Source organism: Pelophylax lessonae (assembly GCF_965119305.1).
Source record: "Pelophylax lessonae genome assembly, chromosome: 4".
Lineage (NCBI taxonomy): Eukaryota > Metazoa > Chordata > Amphibia > Anura > Ranidae > Pelophylax > Pelophylax lessonae.
The window spans coordinates 461,290,200-461,309,875 of record NC_138771.1 but is presented as its reverse complement, the minus strand read 5'-3'; the positions used below and the strand labels follow the sequence as shown (position 1 = coordinate 461,309,875).

Here is a 19,676-nt window from a genome sequence, read left to right as displayed (position 1 = left end):
CTTCAGACTTTCCTCCTAGCTGTTTGGCCCCTGCACCATTTTAGCCCATGTTTCTAGGACTCTTATGAACAACTAATATATTTTTTTTTAAAGGTACTCCAGGAGCAAATCGATAAGTAAGTGAAGAAGACAGGCACTATCTTAGGTTAATAAAGTTGCTTCGGTTTGCTGAAATTACTTAGTAAAGTTATCCTATAATTATACCTCCGTTGTTGACCTCTTTCTGTTATCTTCATACATATTCAAGTGTTTGCATCCATATTCATCCATGACCAGCTTGAGGATTGAAAATATATGTTTCCCTTACAACACTAATCTTATTTCCTTCAAATCATTTCATCTTTTAATATTTCATTTATAATATGTACTAAATTTTAGTGTTTTTATATACATATTTTATGAGCTAAATCTGTAATAAGCACATAAGAAATATACCTATTTTTTCAGTTCAAATTAGACAGGAAACGTGCGGTGTTTTCTAATGAAAAGTGTTGCTCATGATATTCCAGGTGCATAATTTGACATGGATGATTTATATTCAAACATAACACATAAAGTCTTATTGCAAGAATACGAATTTCTCTAGAAAAAAAAAAGAAAGTCGCTACATGTGTTTTTGCTATGGCAACTATCCACAGGCCTGTGTAAAATTGGATGTGACAGGTAGGCATTGAGACGTGAAGCGCAGTTACAGGCTACGTGTCGGAGAAGTGACACGCGTTTTATATATATATATATATTGTTTATTCCGGACAGATAGTTTTGTGTTTCACCTTTGCTGTTTGACCTTGTGATGTAGATTCAATGTAATGTTGTTGTTTTGAAGCTGTAAATGAAAAGAATCTGTTTTAAACATAAAAGTATATCTAAACCCCAAACCAAAAATGTAATATATTGTAGCTCACCAGTTTTTAGATGGGATGGCTGCATTTTTTTTAGGCTTTTTTCACCTGGTGATTTGGCAAATAACACACCTCCTGTCCCTTCCTGTTTATGTTTTTTTTCCATCCTTTGTGTTATCAACCATGAAATAATGTACTATTTGAGTAAATAGGTTGAGGAAATATGAAGGTGAATACAAGTCAGTAAAGATAGTTAGAAAAAAGTTTAATTAAACAAGAATTCCAGAAATCTATATGTTATACATAGTTACATTACTTAGATCAAGGTAACTAAGTATATACCATACTTGGCCCCTGGAAGCTGGAATTCACTGAAGTAGACACAGAAATAGGTCATCGCCGCTCGTTTTCCAGGTCCCATGCCGATCAGTTTAACCTGCTCACTGAACACAGGTTGGCTGCGTGGCATGGGCACCATTCGGAGAATGCTGTGCATTTTTTGAACAAATGCAAAGCGTTCTCTGATGGGACGAGGTGGAGAGGTAGGACAATGATGTCATGCTCTCCACCTCTTCCAATCAGAAAATGCTTTTCATTAGTTCAGAAAATGGGTGAATGGTGCCCATGCTGAGCAGCCAACATCAGCCAGTTCAATATGCAGGAGAGCAGCTGCTTAGGGTGGAACCAAAAGCAAATTGAGATCACTGGTGCCACAGTGTCTAATTCAATGATTTCCAACATCCAGGGGAACTGGCCAGCTATGGAATATGCATAGTACTATTGGTTCAAGCTGGATCAGTGTAACATACCAATGTCTGGAATTATTCTTTAACTGTGTTATACATATAATCTCTTCTGTGGATATTAGCACAATTTATGATTTTTTGTAAGGCCGTATGCATTATGAAATGTCACATGTTTGTCCTCTCACAGCTTGAAGACAATGAAAAGACCTCCCTCGCAGAGCCTGCTGGTAATGAGATGACAAAGTCAGCTGACATAAACCAGGAGCAGAAAAAGAGGAAGGAGCCAGATGAGCCGGCCCCACCAGAAACTTACAGACTAAGTAAGCATTTCAAATTAAAAGGTCAGTAGTTGGAAATTAAGATAGTGGTATATTGCCTATCTATAGTGCCATTTAAAGCCGAACTTTAGTCTCCTCCCCCCGAACGCCAATACAACGGCCCCCAACCTCCCTTGGCAGCGCCAGCATCTTTAGTCAGACTTCTTCTGTGTTAGTACTCTTCATTGATCTTAACTGGCCACGCTGAGATGATGTAATGTTTGCGCATGCGTGTGGGGTTCATTCATTCTAGTATTTGGCTGGAAGAGAAGATGCCCGGGCAAGGAGTGCGTTCCACCGCGGCTTTGGACGGAAATATTTTCCCTGGTTGGACTCTCCAATTCCACCACTCCCCCCCCTTGCTGCTGGATGGCCGAGGGAGAGGAAGCCACAGGGTGAAGAATGGACCCCGAGTGTTGCTGTCAATTGCCTGTTTTAATACTCCATCCTATAAGTTTTATATCCTTCTGTGCCAATAAAGGTAGTCTATGCTGTACTTAGAGGAGCCTTCTCCTTTTCTTGTCCAATCAATTGTACTGCGGTATACATGCGCTGACAGTAGAGAGAGATTACATCTCTGACAGGGAGCTTAGGCCAGCCATAGATGGATCGAAATTTGGCAGGTTTAGCAGAAACCAGGCAAAATTTATCCATCTATGGGCAGGCTTGTTGTACTGAAGTCAACCTGTCGTTCGATTTCGATACGACCAATCTGTGTTTTTTTTTCCATGTGATCACTGCTGTCAGAAAACAATAGCGCAACGGGAGGAATTCCACCACCAACAATGACTGTGTTGATGGGGGAATATTATATAATGTATGGCTTGCCCTAAAGCCCCATAGACAGCTCAAATTTAAGTAATTGCTGCTAAATCAGCCAAAACTTGAACCGTGGGTGTCCTCTGTCTCTTGCAGGCTAGACACCCAAAACTGCAGCTGTCCATGCCTGTGTTTATATAACAAAAAGTGCAGCGCTATCAAATATGGATTATGAAGAAGATATCGAGGAGAGCAGTCCACAGGTGAAAATTATGGTGAAGCATGCACAAGATATAAACATTCAGTGCTCTTCAATGTGCTGGTAATCCTCCACCCAGTCTCATTAGCCTCTCACCTCACACTTAGCCCCTGTGTCACCAGACGGGCTAGTAAGACAAACTTTATCCAAGGATATCACAAATATAGATCAAATCAGTATTCCTCTTCATCAGAAGATAAGGCTCACAGGTAACAGATCACAGGTCCATAAAGCGGGTCACAGGTCCATAGGAAAACAAAGGTCCGGACATAGTGCATTACCGCAATAAATTACTTTATTGAATATAGCATAAAATCATAAAAATTACCTTGTAAAGCACTATACAAGTGCATGTGATGAGCAGATTGTATTACACACAGCGGTCTCGACCGCAATGGATGGCGGGTGACGTCACCGGCCCCTCCCCCTTCGCACGCGTTACGTCCCACTGCACGGGACTTCCTCAGCTAGTAATAGCTGAGGAAGTCCCGTGCAGTGGGACGTAACGCGTGCGAAGGGGGAGGGGCCGGTGACGTCACCCGCCATCCATTGCGGTCGAGACCGCTGTGTGTAATACAATCTGCTCATCACATGCACTTGTATAGTGCTTTACAAGGTAATTTTTATGATTTTATGCTATATTCAATAAAGTAATTTATTGCGGTAATGCACTATGTCCGGACCTTTGTTTTCCTATGGACCTGTGACCCGCTTTATGGACCTGTGATCTGTTACCTGTGAGCCTTATCTTCTGATGAAGAGGAATACTGATTTGATCTATATTTGTGATATCCTTGGATAAAGTTTGTCTTACTAGCCCGTCTGGTGACACAGGGGCTAAGTGTGAGGTGAGAGGCTAATGAGACTGGGTGGAGGATTACCAGCACATTGAAGAGCACTGAATGTTTATATCTTGTGCATGCTTCACCATAATTTTCACCTGTGGACTGCTCTCCTCGATATCTTCTTCATAATCCATATTTGATAGCGCTGCACTTTTTGTTATATATTTGTTATTGGGACTTTTGGTTTATTGATCCTTTAGTGCATAGCAGCTTTCTATTATATTATTTTATACAGTTGCGCTGAATTTTTATCTATTATTACATGCCTGTGTTTAGTCCTCCCTCATCCCCAGATCCAAGTAATTAGCGGTTGTATAATAGGCAGCAGAATTATTTATTTATTATAGTGCCATCAATTTACAAAGCACCTTCAATATATATATATATATATTTCATAGTAGCTCCCATACTGATCTTTCATAGGACAATCTGTGTAATTCTTACCATTTTTACGTTTGTATGATGTGCCAAGGTGACAGCAATTACAATAAAATTCTGATTAAAATCTAGAGACAGTAAGAAATTAGTGATCCATTTTGGGAAATGTCTTTACTACTGAGTAGAATTCCCTTAAATTAAAGCACAATGTGCTCTGTAAGGTCTGAATAATCGTGTATTTGGCAGCTCCATGATTCTACAATATGGAAAAGGAGGTTACACAAGTTAAACTGTATATGAGCATTCATGGCTAATCAAGAGTCAGTGGTGCACGCTGGGAAATGTTTGAACTGACATATAAAATTACCAATAATCTGAATATGCTTAGTGCCAGTAAATTGACTGCTCATATTCTCATCAAGACTGAAACACAACTGCCTAGATGATGGCAGATGTACGGTATCTCACAAAATTGAGTACACCCCTCACATTTCTGTAAAAATGTTATTATATCTTTTCATGTGACAACACTGAAAAAATTACACTTTGCTACAATGTAAAGTAGTGAGTGTACAGCTTGTATAACAGTGTAAATTTGCTGTCCCCTCAAAATAACTCAACACACAGTCATTAATGTCTAAACCGCTGGCAACAAAAGTGAGTACACTCCTAAGTGGAAATTTTCAAATTAGCCATTTTCCCTCCCCTGTGTCATGTGACTCGTTAGTGTTACAAGGTCTCAGGTGTGAATGGGGAGCAGGTGTGTTAAATTTGGTGTTATCGCTCTCACTCTCTCATACTGGTCACTGGAAGTTCAACATGGTACCTCATGGCAAAGAACTCTCTGAGGATCTGAAAAAAAGAATTTTTGCTCTAAATAAAGATGGCCTAGGCTATAAGAAGTTTGCCAAGACCCTGAAACTGAGCTGCAGCATGGTGGCCAAGACCATAGAGCAGTTTAAAAGGGCAGGTTCCACTCAGAACAGGCCTCGCCATGGTCGACCATGTAGTTGAATGCACTTGCTCATATCCAGAGGTTGTCTTTGGGAAATAGACATATGAGTGCTGCCAGCATTGCTACAAAGGTTGAAGGGGTGGGGGGTCAGCCTTTCAGTGCTCAGACCATACGCCGCACACTGCATCAAATTGGTCTGTACAACTGTCGTTCCAGAAGGAAGCCTCTTCTAAAAATGAGGCACAAGTAATCTCGCAAACAGTTTGCTGAAGACAAGCAGACTAAGGACATAGATTACTGGAACCATGTCCTGTAGTCTGATGAGACCAAGATAAACTTATTTGGTTCAGATGGTTTCAAGCATGTGTGGCGGCAACCAGGTGAGGAGTACAAAGACAAGTGTGTCTTGCCTTAAGTCAAGCATGGTGATGGGAGTGTCATGGTCTGGGGCTGCATGAGTGCTGCCGACACTGGGGAGCTACAGTTCATTGAGGGAACCATGAATGCCAACATATACGGTGACATTCTGAAGCAGAGCATGATCCCCTCCCTTCGGAGACTATGCCGCAGGGCAGTATTCCAACATGATAATGACCCCAAACACACCTCCAAGATGACCACTGCTTTGCTAAAGAAGCTGAGGGTAAAGATGGACTGGCCAAGCATGCCTCCATACCTAAACCTTACTGAGCATCTGTGGGACATCCTTAAATGGAAGGTGGAGGAGCTTAAAGTCTCTAACATCCACCAGCTCCATGAATGTCGTCATGGAGGAGTGGAAGAGGACTCCAGTGGCAACCTGTGAACCTCTGGTGAAGTCCATGCCCAAGAGGGTTAAGGCAGTGCTGGAAAATAATGGTGGCCACACAAAATATTGACACTTTGGGTCCAATTTGGACATTTTAACTTAGGGGGTGTACTCACTTTTGTTGTCAGCGGTTTAGACATTAATAGCTGTGTGTTGGGCTATTTTGAGGGGACAGCACATTTACACTGTTATACAAGCTGTACACTCACTACTTTACATTGTAGCAAAGTGTCATTTCTTCAGTGTTGTCACATGAAAAGATATAATAAAATATTTACAAAAATGTGAGGGGTGTACTCACTTTTGTAAGATACTGTAAATATGAAAAAGGGGAATATGCATGTGCTTTAAAGCCCATTTAAAAGAGAAGTATGGGAATTTTTTTTTTTTATTTTTGAATCCTACTTACCTAGGTGTATGCAGCATCCTTCCGATGCTGCATCTGTCCCTTGCTGGCTCCAAGAATGAGAACTAAGCAATCAAAGACCTCCGATAGCTCAGTTCTCAGTGCTTTGCGAGCAAAGAGCTGGTGACTGCTAAGGCTCTCAGCAGCCCGCTGGTGGGGGACCAGGGTTCTGGGTGAATACCGGTCATATAGTCGCAATCTTTCCCCAGTTTAGACCGCCTATGTGACGTCCGCTGACAGCGGGCTTCAGCGCGCTGTCTGCTGAAATTGGGTCGGAACGAACTGCACTTCTGTGATCCACAAAAAGCTTTGGTTATACTTCTCCTTTAAAGCGGTAGTATCTCGCTTTTTGACACTTTTACCTACAGGTAAGCCTATAATAAGACCCGGAAGAGACGCCGAGGGATCATGGCAGCGCCCGCAGCGATGTCCGGGGGTCCGTGTTGGGGCTTTGTTCTAAGGTAAGTAATACCTCTAAGGCGATGCATACTAGCTCATTATGCCTTTGTCTTGCAGGTTTTTTTTTTTTTGTTTTCGGGTTTCCAACCGCTTTAAGTTAAGGACTGCACTGGCTTTTTCATTGTCGCATTTCCAGCACCAGATTGTCACAATTTAGCCATTTTCTTTGGTGTATAATAATTAAAAAAAAAAAAAAGAAAGGAAACCACATCGTGAAAGGGAGTCTCTCAATGATTGCATCAGATAGGGGTAGCTACTAAGGGGTCGATTTACTAAAGGCAAATAGACTGTGCACTTTATAAAAGTGCACTTGCACTCTGCAAGTGCAGTTGCCCCAGTGCTGCACTTTGCAAAAAGTACCCAATCATGTGCAAGGAAAATAAAAAACTGCATTTTTGCTTGCATGTGATTGGATGATGGAAATGAGCGGAGCTTTTGCTCATTTACTAAGCTTTGGAGCAATTGCTCTTGCAGAGTGCAACTGCACTTTTCAAAATGCACAGTCAATTTGCCTTTTATAAATCAACCCCTAGGGGTTTGCCCAGCTCTTCCAAACACCTTTTGTCCTGGTAGGGGAAAAGCAGCATTAAAAACGCACCTAAAGCCATGTTTTGCAAATGCGTTCAGGTGCATCTGGGGTTTGGGTATTAATGCATTTAATTAGCCAGGGTATTAATTTATTCTGAACATTTACATAAATGAATGCTCAAGCACTAAATGTGCTTAGGGCTTGGGCGCATTTTCATGCGTTTAGGCTCGTTCTGTGTTTTTCTCTCCTGATCACGCAAGTGATGTTTTTTTTTTTTTTTGCCTCTAAACAACTGTAAAATCCAACATGTGCATGGCCACCTGGAGGGGAGTTTAGAGGCAGAAAAAAGTCAAAACCCCTTAAAGTGGCATTTGCGATGCCCAATGTGCATGAGACCCAAAAGAAGCCATACTCAGACTTATTCTTTACAGACTTCCAGTTGGAATTGCTTCCTCTGATTTCATTACACTGTGTGAATTTCTCACAATGTGCATTACAATCTGCAGTAAGTCCAACAGAGCTGACCTCATTTCCTGGCTAGAGGACATCCAACATCATCTAACCCTTTCCCGCCCAGTTTTACTGCCCCTGGCCCGCCCCTTTCATTATTTGCATGTCAGTTCTTTCATTTAGCAGGCTCAGCATTATATTTGGGCATATCTAGTGCAAGCTGCATGCAATCTGCATAGGAATGCCCACTCCTGCAGAGTAACATCCACCCCTCGAGGGATTTATTTATTTGCATAACTCAGCTTATTGCTTGCATGAGAGTTGAGGGCTCCTTAGAGGAGTACTGAGGAATGCAAATTTTTAAGAAATTTGCATACAGCTCTCCACAAGCCCCTCCCACCAGCCACAATCTGCATTGCATAGAGAAGGATAGAGATCCAGTGATAAAGTCAATGGGGTTGACTTACTAAAGGTAAATAGTCTGTGCACTGCAAGTGCATTTGCTCTAGATCTGAGAGGAACATGCAAGGGAAAAAAAAACCTGCATTTTTGCTTGCAGATGATTGGGTGATAGAAATCAGCAGAGCTTCACCTCATTGCAGAGTTTCCCCTCTTCAGCGACTGCACTTGCAGTGCACTTCTAGTGCACAGTATATGTGTCTTTAGTAAATCAACCTCAATGTGTCAAAATAAGGTATCTCATGAAAATGCAAAGGTTTTATTTAAAATTGTTATTAGCATATTGATTAGGGGGTTAGGGAGAGCCAGGGAAGGCAAAATATAAGCAGAATATATTTCAGCTTTAGGTGTATTAACCAATCAAAATTCTCCCTAATGAAGTCAGACCAGTGCAAGATGAATTGTATTGGTTTCTGTATGTCCCTGCATCAATCTTGGGCAAACTGATCACAGGTGATATGAAGTAGTGATCGACCAATATCGTTTTTTTACCGCCGATACCGATATTTTGGTCATCGGATATCGGTATCGGCCGATATCTGCCGATATATATATATATATATATATATATATATATATATATATTTAATGTCTACAAGTACTGTGGTGGAGGGATCTGGGGGTCTAAAAGACCCCAAACTCCTCCTCTGCACTTTTTGGCCAAGTTTGGCTGTTTTGAATGCTGTAAGATTTTGATTTCGGCGCCGCAAGTACCCGGAAGTGATGTCATGACATCACTTCCGGGTACTGGGCGGCACCGAATTCAAAGAAATGGAGACTCGGTCAGACGGCGGCGGTGCAGATGGAGACCCGGTCAGACGGCGGGGGTGAAGGTAGGATGCCCGGGTCTCCCGGTGGGACAGGAGACCCGGGCGAGCCGCAGAAACCGGCGGCAGGGGGTGGGAATGTTTCCTCCTGCTCCTTGGAATGACAGCCAACCGTCGGCTTAGCCGACCGTCATTACAAGACAGCCGACCGTCGGCTATGAACACCGGTACCGGGGTGATGCCTCTAGCTGCAGGCATCACCCCGGTACATGCACTTTCCCGAAATATCGGCAATATCGGTAAATCAAAAGGCTGATTCCGATATATCGGGGAAAGTGCTTATCGGCCCTTGATATATCAGCTTTGCCGATAATCGGTCGATCCCTAATATGAAGCACCAATACTTCTCATTCTCATTCTCAGTAATGAGCCAGTAGAGTGGTAAATTTGAAGAATCCTACTGTATATGTAATTCTAACACTTTCAATCTCTTTTTCTAGATCAGGAAGAAGATAGTACTCCGAAAATGTGCCCCTATTCATCCATAAAAGATCTGCTGAGTCCTTCTGATGTGGAATGTTCCCTTTGTATTCGGTAAGTTGTAATGGATAAGCTCATTTGGCTTTATCTAATAAAACACAAGGTAGAGTGTGGTGAGCCCCATTGGCACTCAGCATGGTGCACTACTTTTAGATTTGGAAAGAGTGGGGCGTCAGATTTTTATTGCTGTGCTCCCGTTAGGAAGATTAATTTTCTCTAACTGTCCTGATATTGTTACATAGTTACATAGTAGTTGAAGTTGAATAAAGACAATAGTCCATCCAGTTTAACCTGAACTGGTTGAACTAATGGACTTTGTGTCTTTTTTCAACCAGACTAACTATGTAACCAGTGTCACCAAGATCATGTGGCAATGCACATAACATGTGTTGCAGTGCATTTCAGTAAAAATGGCACCTCAAAGTCCTGGGCCCTAAAATCGATCATTGAAGAAGGAGTGGATCAGAACTGCCGACAAGGCCCTCTTTTAGTGCCAGTGTGATTGGGGCCATATGGTTGAACCTGCAATCTGTGTGTGCATTGGGCATACAAAGCATCTTTCAGCGATCAGATTATTTCCTAGTAAACTTGCATTCTGTAATATCTATGGACAGCTTTACACTGCAGATCATGGCAAAATCTAATTAATTCTGTAACACAAGTGGCAAAGCAAAGGGATGCCTTATTTAGAGAGAAATGAAGGTTGTTATTGTCAATTACCAAGCAGATGATCTGGGCTTCTCTCCAAATAAGCACTCCAGGTTTCAAAAAGATTAAAAGAGCAAATATCGGGTCTGTCATATCCTAGGCAATAATGAGCCGATTCTGCTGAGTTCAGAAATTATCTAGTGAAACGGAATCTGTTGTATTTCTCATGTTTATAGATATATGATTTGTCTAAAAAAATGAAACAGCAAAAAACAGCTTTCTAAACACAAATTTAATTAAATATAAAAAAAAAACCCTTGTATTGTCCAACCCAAGTCAAATCTGCTTTAAGTAAAGTGGGAAAAGGTTAAAACCTCTGACGTTTTTTTTTTTCTTTTTGCTGTCTGTGTCTCCACTGGGGAGATTTCCCTTCACTTCCTGTTTAATCTTCTGTCCAGGTAACAGTAAGAGGAGATATCTGTAAAAGAAACAAAGACAGAGATAGTAACATATATTTTGATAGAGTAGGAAAGTAGAATTCCTGTCAGATTTGTATTACTGAAACAATATTAAATTCCCCAGCAATTAGTCAACACAAAACTCCTATTTAAATTGTTTAAAAATTTAGGTTAAAAAAAAGATATTTTTTGCATATATTTGCAAAAACAGATAAAGCTTTATTGCCTATATATTGATAATTTATATACACGAGGCACAGGGGTTGATTTACTAAAGGCAAATAGACTGTGCACTTTGCAAAGGGCAGTTGCTCCAGAGCTCAGTAAATGAGGTGAGTTTTCACTTTGCAAAGAATATCCAATCACTAAGCTCTGGAGCAGCTGCACTTGCAGGGTGCAACTGCACTTTGCAGAGAACCCAGTCTTTTTGCCTTTAGTAAATGAACCCCTCTGTATATGTCCCTGGCACAGCCCCGTATGTCTGTCATGGCAGTCCCATCCCTAATCAGTTGAGGGCAGTGTTAATTTTGGCAGCAAATTTCGATTTAGTTTTAGTCTTAGGACTAAAATGGCATTGTAGTTTTAGTCCCATTTTAGTCTTCTGCAAGTGTTTTAGTTTTAGTCGTATTTAGTCAACTTAATCTCCTGTACATTTTAGTCGACTAAAATCGAATGTGTTTAGTTAACCACTTCCCGCCCACCCTATAGGCAAATGACGGCGGAAAGGTGGTTGTATTATCCTAAGCCGCTGTCCTATGACGTCGGCAGGATAATGCGCTCTGCGCGCCCCTGGGGGGGGGGGGGTGCTCATAGCGGCGATCGGTGCTGCGGTGTGTCATTCTGACATTCAGCCTGATGTAGGCTCTTTACAATGTGACCAGCTGTGTCCAATCACGGCTGGTCACATAGTAAATAGGAAGAGCTGTTGATCGGCTTTCCTCATTTCGTGCCTAACAGGCACGAGTAGAGGAGAGCCGATCCATGTCTCTCCTCGCAGGGGGGGGGGGTCTGTGCTGGTAATCAGAGCATTGATTACCAGTGCAGACCCTGGGGGGGGGGGGGGTGCCACCAGGGATGCCCACCCATGACCACCAGGGATGGCCACCAGGGATGGCAATTAGGGCTCAGGGAGCCTACCAATGGTGCCCTCCCTATCAGTGCTGCCCACCATTGCCATCTATCAGTGCTGCCCACCAGTGCCCATCATTGCCATCTATCAGTGCCGCCCACCAGTGCCCATTATTGCCCACCAGTGCCGCCTATCAGTGCCACCCATCAGTGCCGCCTATCAGTGCCCATCAGTGCCGCTTTTCAGTGCCCACCAATGCTTCCTATCAGTGCTACCTATCAATGCCACATATCAGTGCCCATCAGTGCTGCATATCAGTGATCATCAGTGCTGCATATTAGTGCCACCCCATCAGTGTCTCCTCATCAGTTCCTGTCAGTGCGGCCTCATCAGTGCTCATCAGTGCAGGAAAAAAATGTTGCATGACCGCGCAATTGTCATTCAATTCGCAACAGCGCTAAAAGCTGAAAATTGGCCTGGGCAGGAAGGGGGTGTAACTGCCCTGTATTGACGTGGTTAAATAATGCATTATTTAAGCATTTCTCTAGAATTTCAAAACTTATTATACACTCCTGGAGTAAAAAAAAACACCTAATATCATGTTATTATTTATGGTTTGAACAAACTACACAGACACAGATTTAGCCGTTATATAATGCTCTGTAAAACAAAGTTTTGTTACAAAAATATTAACTTTGGGTCACAGCTTCATTCCTGGCTAAATGTGCATGCTACTTTTCTGTTGTTGAGAACAAGTAGCCCAAAGCCCCCCTCACACTGCACATTCAAATAAATCACCGTGTGGACAAATGCTTTCATGAGTGGGACATACCAAAGAGGAAGAGCCTAAGAGTTATAACAGACATTAGGAGTAATATGGTGGCAGCAGAAGAACCACCCAGCTCTCGTGAGGAAGACTCCCCCGTGACAGAAAGTGACTGCGAGTCCAAAATTAATGATCGGTGGTCGGTGAGCCATTTTTATTCTTTTACGGGATGACACTACAGTCAATTCTCAAATGGATATGAGATGAATGATCTTGGGGCTTTTTGCTCTACTAGTGTATCTTTGTTATTTTTCCACTTTTTGGTATCTCATTCCCATAAGATGTTGGACCGGACACCGTATCTGGTCTCATCTGGTGCATAACTTGTGGTCTGCATGATGCAACAGAAGGAGGCAAGTGTTAAGAAAATTGTTGATGAAGCAAGATCAATAGTGAACATCTTCAAGTCTTCCATTCCATTGCAACACTGAAGATATTGGAGCATTGTGGCCTTACTATTTTAAATGACTGCCCCACACGCTGTTCAAGTAATACTACTAGTACAGTCAACATGATCGAAAGACCCCTCAAGTGCCAAATCACACACAACATGGGATGGGAGACAGCTTGCTCACTAGGTAAATGGAAAAGGCTCACTTTATTGCATGATCTACAACTGCCTTTTGCGGAGCGGAACATACTAAAACCCTCCAGAGTGACACCATGTCCACCATGCCCTCTTTGATTAAAGCCTAGTACACACGCAACGATTATCGGCCGACTGATCGTCCGTCTTTTGTCCAGAGTGGTGTTTTGTTGGTTGGAATGTGCCTAGACTGCACACAAATTGTCTCGCCCGACAAAATTCTACTTCAGAAGTGATGTCATGTGTTGGTTTGCTTTCTTTGTGTTCTTTCTTCACTGAGCATGCCCAGACTTGCTCATCAGATTTTTCCCTGTGGAAACCTGTACTGACTGCACGAAAATCGGCCGTGTTTTGACGGCGGACAAAAATTTTATAGCCTGCACACCAGATTTTTTTTCGGCCGAAAAGTCGGAGTCGGTTGTCGGAAGCATCATACTAACAAGCCGAACATCGGCAGATCGGTCGTCGGACGAAAATTCCCTGCCGATTTTCGACGCGTGTGTACGAGGCTTTACTCTCTGCTTAGCCACCTTGAAGACTTTAAACAGAACACTAGCTACCAAGACCTTGCCAGGATTGCACATAAAATGAAGGAGAATGTGAACCAGCATTTTGCTTCATTCATTTTTAGATCCAAGTAACTGATGAAATGTTCTTGCCTGTGCTTGCAGTAGCGGCTTGTTTTTTTGTCAATTCTGCTGTCTGTGAAAACCCTTGTTGATGTGGCGTCTGAAAATATTCAGGAACTGCTTAAGAAGGCAGAGGAGTATGCCCATGTCGTAAGAAAATCCACATTACCTCACTTACAAGATGAGGATCTGTTTATCTCTGAAGATGATGTGTAAGAAAAGGAGAATATTGAAAAATCACAGGAAGTGGAAGAATTACTATCCACATTAAAGCAGCCAGTCTTTCAGTTTCTTTCAAAACGCCACAGAATACCCAGGCAGAGCATTTCCCAGTCCCCAAACAGGCAGCATAGAGTAGCAGATCAGTCTGACTGGTAATCCGGTGCACACAATCCATTTTGCTATGACCTTCTCACTGGCCTTGGTGGCCTGTTGTTCCTTAGAGTCAGTTTTGTATTTTGAAACCCTAAAAGAGCAGTGCAATTAGTTTGCTGTAGTGGTGCACTGGCTTGACTTGGCCCGTCATTGGTAGTTTTATATATCTGTAGGGTTGAATTAGCAGACTAAAGTCAAGTTATTCTGATTTTACTTTCTCTCTCATCCCACACAGTCAGCTCTAAGTTGTCTCTCTATAAAATACTAATATGTATGGCCCTTCCCAGGGCCGGCCTTTGGCCTTTAGGTACCCTGTGCCGTGTGAAAATTATTGACAGTGCCCCTCCCAGTGACCACATCCCTCTATATATGTTTGGGTGAGATACTTCAATTCTGGGAAAACAGTATTGCAGTAGCTTAGAGATATTGTTAAATCACTCCCATTAAGATTCAGTGACTAAGTGCACAACATGACAGACAAATAAACCGCTATTACTTCAGAAAAACAAAAGGTATGCAATCTGACTGCAGGAAAGTTTGTTAAAAAAAAAATCCCTGCAATGTAAATATATAACACTGTTCTCAACAAAAGTGGAGTTAAGTGTGTACTATGCTTACCTTTGTGTGAATTTCGTAATGAGTTGTCCCGAATGTCCGCAAATGACGCTTCAAGTTTGCTGTATTTTTACCAGCAAGTGTCGCTCCACATGGTTTGTAAAGGGTCTTGTTGTCCTTAACATCACAGCTCTTGACGGTCTGAGGACAATAAGAAGGCCTGTAAAGCTGCATAGTGCTCTGGACGGTGGTCTGAGGAGGCCTGTAATGCTGCATAGTGCTCTGGACGGTGGTCTGAGGAGGCCTACGATGCTGCAAAGTGCTCTGGACGGTATTCTGAGGAGGCCTGTAATGCTGCATAGTGCTCTGGACGGTATTCTGAGGAGGCCTGTGATGCTGCACAGTGCTCTGTACGGTATTCTGAAGAGGCCTGTAATGCTGCATTGTGCTCTGAACGGTATTCTGAGGAGGCCTGTGATGCTGCATAGTGCTCTGGATGGTCTTCTAAGGAGGCCTGTAATGCTGTATAGTGCTCTGGACGGTGTTCTAAGGAGTCCTGTATTGCTGCATAGTGCTCTGGATGGTGTTCTGAGGAGGCGTGTGATGCTGCATAGTGCTCTGGACGGTTTTCTGAGGAGGCCTGTAATGCTGCATAGTGCTCTGGATGGTGGTCTGAGGAGGCCTGTAATGCTGCATGGTGCTCTGGACGGTGGTCTGAGGAGCCCTGTAATGCTGCATGGTGCTCTGGACGGTGGTCTGAGGAGCCCTGTAATGCTGCATAGTGCTCTGGACGGTGGTCTGAGGAGGCCTGTAATGCTGCATGGTGCTCTGGACGGTGGTCTGAGGAGCCCTGTAATGCTGCATTGTGCTCTGGATGGTGGTCTGAGGAGGCCTGTAATGCTGCATGGTGCTCTGGACGGTGGTCTGAGGAGCCCTGTAATGCTGCATAGTGCTCTGGATGGTGGTCTGAGGAGGCCTGTAATGCTGCATAGTTCTCTGGATGGTGGTCTGAGGAGGCCTGTAATGCTGCATTGTGCTCTGGACGGTGGTCTGAGGAGGCCTGTAATGCTGCATAGTGCTCTGGATGGTGGTCTGAGGAGGCCTGTAATGCTGCATAGTGCTCTGGACGGTGGTGCGTAGAGACCTGTGATTCTTCACAGTGATCTGGATTGTGGTCTGAGAGGCCTGCTGTAGTTGTAATGTGCACTACACTCACAGTGAGTGCTCTGTCTGCTGTTTCTGCTCTGAAGGTGGGCGGTCGGGACTCGGGAATAGGACTCTCTTCAGGACTCGGGAAGCCTGACTGTAATGTAAAGTGCTGCTCTGGTCTTTGGCAGTCGTCACAGTGCACACAGACGTTTCAACTCGCTTGCTGGGGAGCGGAAGAAGGCGGAGCTCCGTAAAAAACGGAAGTTAGTTCACAAGGGTAACGTCCCTGCCTCACATTTTCATTTAGTTTTCATTCGGTAACGAAAATGGATTTGATTTTTGTCATAGTTTTCGTCAGTGGACAAAATGTGCTGTACTTTAACTTTCATTTTCGTCATTGTAAAAAAGCCGCTGACCAAAACTTTGACGAAAACATTTTCGTTGACCAAAATAATACTGATTGAGGTAGGAGGTGACAGCTAAAAGACCTTAGGTGATATGTCCCTAAGACAAAGGGGGCAAATATAACCATAATAAATATTTCAACATTAAGCCCTAAAAACTTCTCCCAGAGAGACCATTTAATTCTCACTTAGTGACAATAGATGTAAAGCTCTGTTAAACCTGTTTGTATTTATTACTATATTGCAGTCAGGCTTGCATACACAGTCATCCATAAGCTGCTCTTTTTTTATTTGTTGTGTTTCTTTCTTGCTATGTGTTGCATTGGATAGTTGGGCAGCAGCTCTCACACACAATGGCTTGGGTTTGCAGTGGTCCACGACATTCTCCCAACCACCCCCACACACTCCACCAATTAACAGTAGCACTGCAGCGGTCTGACTTTCCAACATACTGCCAGCTCATTGCAGTTTAATTATTGCTGCAGCACATAGCAAGTGAAAAAAAACCTAAAACAGCAGAATATTTATTATTGTATATGCAGCGTGACTGTGGGACAATAATACACAGAGTGGTTGATTTTATAAGCAAAATAGGCTGTTCCCTTTGCAAGGGAATTTTCCCCAGAGCTTAGCGAATGTGAAATTTCACTTTGCAAAGAAAACCCAATCATGGGGAAAAAAAATGAAACATTTTTGCTTGCACGTGGTTGGATGATCATCTCATTTATTAACCACGTCAATACAGGGCACTTTCACCCCCTTCCTGCCCAGGCCAATTTTCAGCTTTTAGCGCTGTTGCATTTTGAATGACAATTGCATGGTCATGCAACACTGTACTTAAACCAAATTTATGTTATTTTTTCCTCACAAATAGAGCTTTCTTTTGGTGGTATTTGATCACCGCAAGGTTATTCTTTTTTGCTAAACAAATAAAAAAAGACAAACGTTTGGAAAAAAAAAAAGTTTTTTTGTTTAGGTTATAAAATTTTGTAAATAAATACGTTTTTTCCTGCACTGACAGGCACTGATGAGGAGGCACTGATGATGAGGCACTAATATGCGGCACTGATGGGCAGCACTGATATGCAGCATTGATAGGCACTGATAGGCAGCACTGCTGGGCACTGATAGGCGGCACTGATGGACACTAAGAGGCGGCACTGATGGGCACTGATAGGCGGCACTAATGAGCACTGATAGGCGGCACTGATAAATGGTAATGATGGGCACTGCTGGGCGGCACTGATAGATGGCAATGATGGGCAGCACTGATGAGGAGGACACTGACAGGCTCCCTGAGCACTGATTGGCATCCCTGGTGGCATGGGTGGGCATCCCTGGTGGCCATGGGTGGGCATCCCTGGTGACCATGGGTGGACAATCCCTGGTGGCACTAGTGGCATCCACCAAGGGTCTGCACTGGTAATCAATGCTCTGATTACCAGCACAGAACCCACCTGTCAGGAGAGCCGCGGATCGGCTCTCCTCTACTCGTGCCTGTCAGGTGCGAACTGAATAAAGCCGATCAACGGCACTTCCTATTTACTATGTGACCAGCTGTGATTGGACACAGCTGATCACATGGTAAAGAGCTTACGTCATAGGCTCTTTACCGGGATCGGAGATGCAATGTGTCAGAGTGACACACCACACTACTGATCGCCGCTCTGTTACTTTCTGTTTTCTTGCCTAGGCAAATTATGTCATACATCCAGGGAGTCGTCAGGAGGGAAGGAGAGGAGGAGGGGTTTTCTCAGCTAAGCACACTCTCTTGCATGCTTGCTTGAGCTAAGGGCAAATGGATTCCAGGAAGTGAATGCTACATGAATGCTACATTAATTATTTGCCCTTACTCAAGATGGCCACAGCCAGAAATGCTAGGGGGGGGGGGTGGGTTGTTTTTCAAAGTGATTTCTGAACAAAATAAAGCATAGAGACATTGGTGGATGGGCGAGTTTGCTTTCAATATTAAAAATGAATTAAATAGTGTTTATGGTTTTTGGTGCTCCGATGCAGTGAAGAGCCACTTTAGGCTCTGGGGGAAATTCCTTTGCAAAGTGAACAGTCTATTTGCTTTTAATAAATCAATCCCAGAGAGTTCAGTTGGGCTTATTTTTTAAATCCAGCCTCCCTACCCTTGCCAGCTTTATACAGTGATCTCTCCTGCATGTCATAGGTGTCACGATTATGGAGATGTCTCCTAGTATTCCAAAGCCCAGGAAACAAGCAGGGTAGTAGATATGTATAGTGTAGTTGCTCTCCTTATATTATGTATCTGTATACAAATGAAGATTTGGGTAAATGATGAGAGCATCTACATTACTTTACAAATAACTTTACTCATAAGACAGTTCCTTTGTATGTTTTTTTTTCAGTTGCATCCCATTTAACCCTCATGTTCCCAGGTCCTTGGGACTTAAGTTAGTTTAGCTTTAGTTCCCTTTTTCTTGCTTGCAGTACTTTGCAGTGACTGCAGTTTGCACAGAACAGCTTGACAGTCCTTTAGTCTATTTAGAGACACATTTAGTGGGATTTGGAGAGGTTGGAACGTTTCCCTGGAAACCAGAAGCAGGAAGGAGTCTCTTTGTTGCAAAAAACACAGCCGGAATCCATGCAGACGGCCAAAACTGCAGAGACTACGTCCTTGTAGAAGAGAACAGATCGCTGTTATTTCTCATACATACCGACACCTGCTGAAGGGCCCCACTACTGCACCAGAGAGCTGTCTGTCACCTCTCATGGGAACTCTCTATAAATATAAGACCAGGATGGAGTAATAAAGAAAGTCTCTTTTCTGCATTTTTCCAAAATTACATCATTCTGTGATTCTGGTTATCTGCAAATATCCTCCAAGCCTTTTCCCACATGAACTGTCACACATTTTGCTACTACTGTGTTAGAAATGTCAAAATCTGATATTAAAAGGGAAATGTATATATTCAGTGAAAATATATTTTTGGCAGTATTTCCCTTAACTGTTGCTAAAAAAATGTTTTTTTTTTTTAAAAGGTACCCCCCCACCTCCCGCAAGGAAGTACTGCTTACCACCAGTTTCCGCAATCTGGTCCCCTGCATTAAAAAAAGAAATATATTCTAGCAGTAGGGTCAATTTAGGCTGGGATCACACCTTTGCCTTGGGGTAATTCAGGATATCACACCATGCACCCTAATTTATATATGACATTGCTTTTAAGTTTGCATGGCACCCCAACTCACTAACGCAATTGACCTGATTTACAGCCTACTGTTTCCATAACCTATAGAAAAGCCTATGGATGCTACTCAAAGTAATCACCCTTCATGTCTCTGGTGGCTTACATTGAAGGTGGGTGAAAGCACTAAGAAGAGCCCATCTCGGCTCTGGTGTACACATGTAGAGAAAGCAAGAAGGAAGTGCTATACAACAGAGAAACAGCCCAAATTTATAAGGAATCAAGGCGTCTTCAGTCTGGCTTCTC

The 19,676-nt window shown here is 43.0% G+C and overlaps 1 protein-coding gene across 2 annotated transcripts in view; it reads left to right on the top strand.

Annotated features, from left to right (window-relative positions):
* The window catches only part of LOC309553675 (LON peptidase N-terminal domain and RING finger protein 1-like), a 142,367-nt gene that overhangs the window by 63,667 nt on the left and 59,024 nt on the right, over positions 1 to 19,676 (top strand). The window contains exons 5-6 of one of the 2 annotated variants that reach the window (XM_082255009.1): positions 1,776 to 1,929; positions 9,480 to 9,573. In XM_082255009.1, coding sequence (XP_082111135.1) covers positions 1,776 to 1,929; positions 9,480 to 9,573 — 248 coding nt within the window. The remainder of the gene's footprint in view (positions 1 to 1,775; positions 1,930 to 9,479; positions 9,574 to 19,676) is intronic. The other variant, XM_082255010.1, reaches the window with a different exon arrangement.